The sequence below is a fragment of the Dromaius novaehollandiae genome, chromosome 1, assembly GCF_036370855.1.
Source record: "Dromaius novaehollandiae isolate bDroNov1 chromosome 1, bDroNov1.hap1, whole genome shotgun sequence".
In the NCBI taxonomy this organism is placed as follows: Eukaryota; Metazoa; Chordata; class Aves; order Casuariiformes; family Dromaiidae; genus Dromaius; species Dromaius novaehollandiae.
The window spans coordinates 125121175-125130939 of NC_088098.1; the positions used below are offsets into that span (position 1 = coordinate 125121175).

The window sequence follows — 9765 nt, forward strand, 5'->3', positions numbered from 1 at the left end:
GTTGCCGGGAAGCGGCGCGGCGTGACGTCACGGTGAGCGCGACTCTCGCCCGCCCCGGAAGGGTCTTCGCGCGGCGGTGACGTTGGTGCTTCCTTCTTTCGCGGCGAGCCGGGAGCAGAGGTAGGAGCGCGGTGGCGCCGTGTTCCTATCCACCGCCATCCGCCCGCGCCCCGCGGCGGAGGTGCCGCCGCTGCTCGCCCCGGCGCTGCCGCGGGGCTGCGGGTGCCGGCCACGCCGCGGTGGGGCCGCACCGCGCGGGGGGGGGCGGACGCGCCGGGCCGGGCATTAACGGCTGCCGGCGGGCAGAGGGGCGGGGTGTCCTCGCGCCGCCGCTAACGGCCACTGTGCCCGCAGAGCGCCATGGGCCGCGTGATCCGGGGCCAGAGGAAGGGCGCCGGTTCCGTCTTCCGCGCCCACGTGAAGCACAGGAAGGGCCCGGCCAAGCTCCGCGCCGTCGACTTCGCCGAGAGGCACGGCTACATCAAGGGCATCGTGAAGGTAGGGCGGCGGGGGGGGAGGTCCGGTCCTTGCGGCTCGGCCTCCCGGGGCGCTGCCCGAGCCCCCTGCGCTGGGGGCCCTCCACAGCTGCCCTGCCCTCCCGGAGCCGAGGCCCCCAAGACATGCATCCCGCTAAGCTTCACTTTCATGAGAGATCCGAAATCCTGTTTATCAGCTCTGTTTTAAGCCGTTTGACACGTCCTTATTCAGTGTTCTGATGCTTTGTTAGACTGATCGTGTTCCTTCAGGTGTTAGACTACTTTAAGTTTGTGACAGCATTTAAATACAGAAGCTGATAGCATGTTGGCAGTGATTTGAGTGTCTGTTAGAGCTTTGCTAAATGTAGGAATATCAACATGCTTCTGTACCACTAAGGACATGCTGTAGTTCTTGAAATGCGGGTGGACAGAGTTGTCCTGGTAGCAGCTTGCATTTAAAAATAATAAACAAACAAACAAACATTTTTAAACACTTAGTAGTACCGGTCATCTTAGTTTGGAATTGTATGAGCTAGGCAGTATCCTTATTTGGGTTGCAGTAATGCTGTTTCAGCTGTGCTCCAGGCCTTTTTTAGGTATCAGTGATTTAGACTGCAAGCAATGGCACTGGGTACCTGGCTGCATGCTTCTGAAAAATCTAGCCATCTATTTGGCCTTTTAGAGCAGGATGACTTTCAGACTGGGGAAGGAGCTTCTTTCATACTCTGCATAATTCAATTAGAAACAAGTAGGTAGGTAGTTTTGACCTAAACATAAGTAATATCCATGTTATTTTTGTCCAGAAGGATTGAGGATGGCAAGAAAAAAATGTTAATACTGGGCACCAACAAAACCCAAGTGTTCCCAGATAAGCCACACATCTTAAAGAGCTGTAATCACGTAGACTGAGGTGCAGTGCATACTGTTGTGTATTTGAATTATAAATGCAGTTGAGACAGAATTGGCATCTTTTTCCAAGAGAAAAAGAAAGAACAAGTCTCTATGCTTTCTGGCTTGGGGGGCTGGTATAATTTCAGTATCCTTAACATATGTTAGAAATTTAGAAAACTTTTCATTCTACAGAAACACTCGGAGAAATTGCTGCTTGTGTCTAAACTTTATTGCAGCCTGCCCAAACGTTAGTGAGTAGGCAAGTAGAGAAAGGAAATTTTTTGTGGAGAGATCTGCTATCAGCAGAATATCAGGAATAAGCCAATTCAGATAGGATTAGTTTGAAGGAGCACACTAAACCAGAGTTGTCACTTTGTCATGGAGATCTCTAGGTTATTCTTGTGAATGTAAATTTATCTTTAAGTCACCAACTTCAGGAGAAATCATAAAGGGAGATCCTAGCGAGAGTTATCTTGATAGAAATTATCTTCACTGTGCTGTAATTCTATGACTTCTGCAGAATCTGGAAAAAATGCTCTAGTCTGTTCTAAAGTACATCTTAATTCCCACAGGACATCATTCATGATCCTGGCCGAGGTGCTCCCCTAGCCAAGATTGCCTTCCGTGACCCATACAGGTTTAAAAAAAGAACTGAACTGTTCATTGCTGCTGAGGGTATTCATACTGGTCAGTTTGTTTACTGCGGCAAGAAAGGTGAGTTAAGACTAGAAGCGTGTTGCCCAGGTAGTTTCTGGAGGGCTAAAACACATGGGACCTGAACATGTCAAGTTCACGATGTTTAAATGCAGTTGCAAGCCACAAAGCAGTGGCTTCTACTAGCTTTAAGTAAACCTAGATTGCCTTCTTGGGGTTGAAGTCTCCTCAGGCAGCCTGTTTTGATTGACAAGCCTAACTGTAGTTTCGTCAGGTCTTCAGATTGGTTTTTATCTGCAGTCACGTTTTGCCTGCCTGTTTGTTATACTAAAGGTTGAAACTTGTTTTTACAAGTCAAACAATGAAAAGTGCCCCTGCCTAATGCTACTGAAGTGTTCTTGTGGTACCCTTCTTCTATGTACAGAGGCCATGTTAAATGGAAATGTTGTCTAAGTACTGTCCAGGAGCCTGAATGAAGCTGTCAGTGCTCTGTGTTTGCTCTTTGCAGCTCAGCTGAACATTGGCAATGTTCTGCCTGTTGGCACCATGCCAGAAGGCACCATCGTCTGCTGCCTTGAAGAGAAACCTGGTGATCGTGGAAAGCTGGCCCGTGCTTCTGGAAACTATGCTACTGTCATCTCTCACAACCCTGAAACGAAGAAAACCAGAGTAAAGCTGCCTTCTGGATCCAAGAAAGTGATTTCTTCTGCAAACAGAGCTGTTGTGGGTAAGCAGTGACACCTATGAACTTGCCTTTTCACTGAATGTGCATACTGCTAAGCAAACTGTCAAACAGGGTCCCAGTTCCCAGTACTATCTAGATAATGGTGAGATTTACAAAGTAATGTTAGACTTAAATTTTCTTAAATGAGCTATGTGGTTGGACCCACAGCCATATATGCTCCAGTAGGGTCTGCATGCAGGTGTCTGACTTGTGTAATATGCTAGCATTACATTGAGCTAGTGAGGGGATAGCAGAGTAGATGCTGATAGCCCTCAAACTATAATGGAATTGTTCAGGCTGTAAAATCTGCAGTCCTCTGGGAAAAAGCTATGCTGAAAACAGCACTAATGGTTTCCTGCTCTTGATGCACTGACTAAGCCTGTGGGACTAGTGCTAAAGGTATTCAGCTGCTGTAGGTGTCATCAGTTGGATGGCGTATACTGGAAAGCCTGACAATGAATAGAAAAAATCTCACTGTTAAGAAACAGAGGTTTAATCAGGTTTGTTGGCCCCTTTGCTGACAGTGAAGTGACAGCTGTTGTATTTCAGCAAGTGACACTTGATATAGTCCTGGGCAAGTGTTAAAATAAAGGGTGCTAAGTTAGGAAGAACTGTTGCTGGACTTAAGCAGTTATACTTGTATTGATAGAGACAGCAGCAGCCAATGTCCTTGCCTCTCAACAGAAGACATCAAAATGAATAACAACTAGTCAATTCTACAAGAGTAATAGATTACAGAATTTATAACTAGCTATTAAGCCTCAAGGAACCAATCTGTTTAGGTCTTTGAGTTGATACTTTCTTTAATTGAAAAACTATTGTTAATAAGCTGTCTTGAATAGCATGAGCTAAGCAAAAATATTGATAATGCTTTAGGAATAGTGTTAAATTCAATCCTGTATGTGTACATTGAAAAACTCTAAAGTATGTCTCCTTACAGATCACTTGAATATGGGACTAACAGATAGCTTGAGCTTCAGCAGCTTGTTAATAGTTGTGTGGGCTAGCCGGTACCAATTTGAATATACAGTTGGATTGTTGAAGACTGATCTTTAGAGCCCTCGTCTTAAAACTAGAATATTACTTGGAACTAGTCTCATTGTTAAGCATTTTCTCTTGCCTGTTGTACTTGCGTGTTACTATTTCTGCAATTAATTCTAGGTATTGTTGCTGGCGGAGGTCGTATTGACAAGCCTATCCTAAAGGCTGGCCGTGCCTATCATAAATACAAGGCAAAGAGAAACTGCTGGCCACGTGTCCGTGGTGTGGCTATGAATGTGAGTCAGTTTTCAATTACGCCTTTCATTTCACCTTTTACTGTTTACAGTAATATTTGTTGAAGTACAATGGACTTAGAAGAGATACTGGGAGGCATCTGCCAAAAAAGATTCCCAGAATACTTTGTGATTACACATTCAATCAGGGTAGTTATCAATGCTTGGTAGTTACTGTACTGTATGAAAATGAAGCAGTTAAACTTTTTGTTCCCTTGAATCACTGTTGCTCTTAAGTTTAAACATCATTGATTATTCCTGTTAACTGTATTGACTTCTTGATTTCTTTCTCCACAGCCTGTAGAACATCCCTTTGGTGGTGGTAACCACCAGCACATTGGCAAGCCTTCAACCATCAGGAGAGATGCTCCTGCTGGGCGCAAAGTTGGTCTCATTGCTGCCCGTCGTACGGGTAGACTGCGTGGAACAAAGACTGTGCAGGAGAAGGAGAACTAATGACCCAGTATGGAATTTACAGAATAAATTTTTAAAACTTAGCTTCTGTGATGTTTATCTGTTGTTGATGTGTTGCTAAAATTTGGATAATGGTCACCAGGGAAAGTCGTGAGTGGAGATGAGCTGTTTTTCCTCCTTCAAGAACTGGTCAGGGGTTCTTAAAGCCAGTGCTTTCAGTGAGCTGGAACCTCAGCCTAGCACAGCACTGCAGATACTTCTGTGCATAGATGGGTGGGTGAGGATTTTGATGTTCACACTAGCTTATTGCTGAGGTTGCTCAGGACTGACAAAACATTAGACTTGCCAAGTAATCTAATCATCTCATTTGAGCTGCAAGTCTAGCTGAACTGGTCAAGGGTTGTTCACATATATGGAGTTTTCTAAATTCAAGGGGATTCTAAGAGTTGTTTTCCATTTTTATCTGTTACTTTTCTTTGGAGGAAAGGCTTCCACATGTAGGGGAACTTTTTACCCAGAAAATACTTTTAAGCCACTGTTGTCAAGTTTGGGACCTAATAAAAGGAAGCCCACTGACCACAACTTTCAAGAAAGTGTTTTGCTACTTGTCAGGATGAATGGATATCCCACTAAGAGTAACTCAAGCTTTTATTTTAGGAGCATTAATCATAACTACAGGGATGATGCATTGCATCAAACTAATCACATAGTGTAGCCTCAGCATATTTCCTTCATTATTTGCAATAGAGGTAGAAACCGCTTTTTATACAGCATGATTGCAGCAGCTGCTAATGTGATGGTTTGGGTAAAAAGTCAAAGATCTTAGTAATCCAAAAGGAGTAGTGCTGTATGTAGGGAGGGGAAGTTATGCTGAACTAGTCTAGGCAAAAGAAGCTTCAGCACCGGAGTGGTAGAACATTGTTTTCTTTGGTAGAAGTCAATAAATGCTGCTGCATTAATACAGTGGCTGAGAGGTCTAGGACAGTTACATCTCAATCGCTCTTCTGGATCTAGCAGAACTGCAGCACTTGCCTGTAATCTGTATCTACAGGTTAAAAGTAGTAATTTATTGTTATATTTATGTTGAATTCCTTTAAGCACTGCTAACAACATACAGTTGTGCTAGCACTAAAGAACTGGAAAGTAAGCATTATGGCTTGAAAACACTGGTTTTAAACAACTCACATTATCCATTGCTTGCTTTTTTAGTAAAAAGAATTAAGCACTATTTGTCAAAATTCACATGAATTCAAATACATGTGCAGTGATTTAGCACTGCTTACTAGTACCCTTAAAATATAATCTAGAGAAGTAAATGGTATGAGAAGACAGCCACTGTTATTTAAGAAAGCTCATGTATTTACAATAATTAAATTAGCTGGATTAAGCTGGCCAAATATGCTTTGGAGAGGGTTGCACTTTGCACAAGTACAGAATATCTTGTAAGCTATCAAGCTTCAACTACCTGAAAGGTACTTCCCTCTAAGTACGAGCTGAAAAGTTTGTAGTCTGACAAAGTCTGTCACCTTTGCTTTTCAGCATTTGAAAAGGACAGACAAATTGTAACATTCTTTTCAGGTTGTTTAGCTGAGTAGAGTCACATTCATGACTGGGATCACAGTGCTATAGTAATAGAGGTAGTGGAGCTAATGCTTCCCAGCACAGGGTTGTACTGTAAGAAGGGTGATGAAAAGCCAGCCTTCTGGAGGGAAAGGGGGAGATAAAATTTTTAGCTGTTACTGTAAAACAGCTTAACTCACAGCCCTCCTGATTTCACCTTTGGAAAAGTAAAACTGGCAGCTGTCAGCTCACAATCACTGCTGAGCACTCCTAAATCAAGAAATTATTCCCTGTTCTACAGTACTTGGATTTTTGCTGGACACACACAGTACCTAAGGCACCAAAACAGGACTGCCACTTACAGCACATCTCAGTTAAGACTTGCACTTCTGAAGCCTGAGTGTGCATCCAGGGCTAACAGTGCATGCTTTCACATGCCTTTCTGAAGGCAGGTAGGGCTGCTGCCCAGCTCTCATGGACTCTATGGCTGTGGTTCATTGGTGTACAGGTACATACATGTGCTGGTCAGCTGTCTTGGCCTCAGCCAACACAGTATCACCCCTGCAAGCCAGTGGCTGAGGGAGGTAGTCATGTCCAGGTTCTGTAACACTGACTCATTCTCAAGCTTCCTGTAGTCAGATCATCCAAGCTGTTTTTACTGTTGTGATCATGAACCCCTGTATTGCTAGAAGTGCTACTCCAATAGACACAGATTTCTCTAAAAACTAAACGTCCTCAAACACAGTAAGATGACCACCATTTGGAAGATGTGACAAGCCACATGCAATCCGAAAACATTTTTGCTCCTCAGAGTGAAATGTTCTTTCCCTTAAAATGCAAGACAGTTCACATATGACGGTCACTTAAAATAATCCTACCGATCCTCACATGCCAAAGCCAGATCTCTGCATATTAGTACAACCTTACACTGATTGGAATCCAGTCAGAGGGAAAGCAAGAAGGAAGAAATCCAGAAAGATTTTTCTAGATCCATCTACAATATTACTACTAGAGCTGGCCATAAGTGTCTGTAGAGGAAAAAGTAGTTACAATAAAAAGCACCTGAAGAAAGACACCAGAGCACATTTGGGGAAAATCTAAAAAGCAATTTGACAAGTTTTGTTTCTTTTGTATACTGTATGATCATTGTTGGTTTGTGAAAGTTCATTCTCCCGCGTTCCTGCCGTGAGGTCAGAACCCCTCACTTGTGAGCCCACGTTCTCCTGGCGTTGATCTAAATTGAGCATTCTACCTCCCAAATAAAATCAGAGAAGAAAAAAACAGTTAAAGTATTTAATATTCAAATGACTAACTTGGCAAGAACCAAGTTAAACAGGATTTCACAGTACTTCTAATACATTTAAAAGTTTCTCCTAGCATGAGAGCAGTTGTTTAAGGCTGTTGGTGCAAAGAACTTTGAGAGTAATTTGCATTAAATGCACCTAAAGAATTGACAGAAACCATGGTTTTCAGCCATGCCTGGATTTGCTGAACCCTAAATGTTCTAGGCAAGGGGTGGATTCTTCCTGACAACACTCTTGCCTTCCTTGTTGCCTGTCGTAGGCTCCTGACAGCCCACAGATTGTCAGGAGTCCACAGCCAACAGGTAGAAAATCAGTGTGCTAAAACAATAGGTATAGGATAATTGCACAAATAAATAAATACCATATTATAGTGCTCAAGGCAGCTACAGCTCCATTTAATGTAAATATACAGGATGTAATGCTAAATTTCACTTTAAATTCATACATTTGTTTAGGCATTTTTGAAGACAGGAGTCCATTCCTTCTCCAAACTCAGGAACAATCGCTCTTGTCACAGGTAACAAGAAACTGTACTTTAGTGATAGTTACAAGCCTCCAATTTGTAGCAAACATTATCTCACAGACCTGATTACATACAACACGTTCTAACTGCTCCTTTGGAAAGGCTGTCTGGAAATGACAACAAACAAAAACCTTTAACCTCCAGGAAAGCCAAGGTTGTGAAAAACCTTTTTCTAGAGTATTTGTTTCCAAGAGCCACCCTGTAATTAATGCTAGATGCAGAGTTTATGCCAATCAACTGAAGAATAATTAGATTTGTCCATCTATCAACACATGAAAGCTTTAAAAGCATAAATGGGTAATAAAGTGGTCCTCAGGGCAGCATACATTTCAAAACAGCAGGACAGGAATATCCAGACAAACTGAGCTAGAAAATCAGATGGAGTCAGAGGTGGAATTTCATGGAAAACAGTGCTTGAAGAAGTGGTGGGAAGCCGCCCTGTGCGCACACACATGCGCACAGAGCAGAGCTGCTGATGATTGCAAGTGTCTGGTTGCAGGAACAACCCCCCCCCCCCTCACCCCCCCCATCACTGGAGCTGAAACTACACCAGGTCATGAAGATGACACAGAAGGCAGCACAAGGGACACTGGAATCAGCGGGAATCTTCCCCTCAGCACTAATGGCTTTGGGCAAAGCCTCTCTTGGTGCGTAACAGCATGAAGAGAGTAGCTTAATGAAAGAGTAGCTTCCCACATATAGACTGTTAAACAGTCTGACAGGACAAAATATAAAAAAGCAATATCAAAACTTAATTTGTTCAGAGTGGAAATTACCCTAGAGACATCAAGTCCAGTAACACATAAAACTTCGATTAAAGAAAAACAAACAAACAAACAAAAATACCCCAAACCCACAGTGTAGTAAGACCAGCATTCTCCAAGGGCAAAATATCCCCCAAACCTAGCACAGGAGGAATAAACTTATGAAAAGAAACAGAGGAAGGAGTTGTTAAATGAAGCAAACAAAAAACAGGCTGTGAAAAAAGAAATTTAAAATGAAACGTTATTTTAAAATGAAGTATGTGTTGTAAACTGAAGATCTAGCTCAAACTGCAGACTAGAGAGTAAGCTAGCAGATTACACGATGGGAGAAATTAAGAGAACTAAGAACGGAAGAAGAATCAATAATATACTAGAGGTCCCTTTGAGTTATTAAAAAGCTGACTAGCTTGTAGCCTGTGAGAATCTATAAAAGCACTGAATGAAGAAAAAAAAAAAAAGAAAAAGTGGTTTACGTTAACATGCTATTGGCATCCACATCGGCTGAGAGGAGTATAAACCACCTGTGACATGCAGGAGGTTCAATTAAGCAGTCTAATGGCTCCTTCTGAATATACACTGTATAAGTCTGAAATTAAGCAAGACAGAAATGCAAAGAAGCAGAGCATCTTCCTTTCCCACCTTGGCTGGAAAGACAGTTAATGCAGCCTTACCTCTTTCAAACAACAAGAATGCTACACATACAAACGCAGAAGTACTTAGACAATAAATTAGAGACTGGGATTTGGTATATTTAGCCATGAGTTCTCAAGGACATTGAACAAAAATTGAACTTCTAGCCACACACAGAATTTGTATCAACATCACTTGCTACATCAGATAGCTGAAGGGGAGTAAATGCCAACTTTTCTCTTCCATAAAGATCTAGAGTTGATTCCAAGATTTGCAGTTGAGTGATTTACTGTACTATGAAGTAAACATCATAAATAAAACTGGAAAATGGTCCCTCTCTCCAGACAGAGAAGATGAGACGCAACCAATATTCCCCACCACTTGTGGAGAAGTGCATTTTCCTCCCATAAGCTATTAGAGGATTTTGACCAGAGACCAACACAACGTATAACACAAGGAGCCCCAAGGGCTTATAAAGACATTGGAAAAGCCTCTGCCGCCTTCTCAGGGCAGAAGGGAAAGGCGAGAAAGCCCCTTCCGTCCCTCCATAA

General features: G+C 42.7%; 1 protein-coding gene across 1 annotated transcript; it reads left to right on the forward strand.

The window, feature by feature from the left end:
• RPL8 (ribosomal protein L8) lies at positions 1-4516 on the forward strand. The gene is made up of 6 exons (XM_026115260.2): positions 1-120; positions 355-498; positions 1940-2081; positions 2530-2748; positions 3907-4022; positions 4317-4516. The coding sequence occupies exons 2-6, from the start codon at positions 361-363 to the stop codon at positions 4473-4475; spliced, it is 774 nt and encodes a 257-aa protein (XP_025971045.1). The 5' UTR covers positions 1-120; positions 355-360; the 3' UTR covers positions 4476-4516.
• Positions 4517-9765: the final 5249 nt, after the last annotated feature.

Excerpts from the sequence above, each read along its gene's own strand:
- RPL8 (XM_026115260.2), top strand. The coding sequence starts at position 361 with ATGGGCCGCGTGATCCGGGGCCAGAGGAAGGGCGCCGGTTCCGTCTTC. Across the intron at positions 499-1,939 it reads ACATCAAGGGCATCGTGAAG|GACATCATTCATGATCCTGG; the intron begins GTAGGGCGGCGG and ends TAATTCCCACAG. Across the intron at positions 4,023-4,316 it reads TCCGTGGTGTGGCTATGAAT|CCTGTAGAACATCCCTTTGG; the intron begins GTGAGTCAGTTT and ends CTTTCTCCACAG.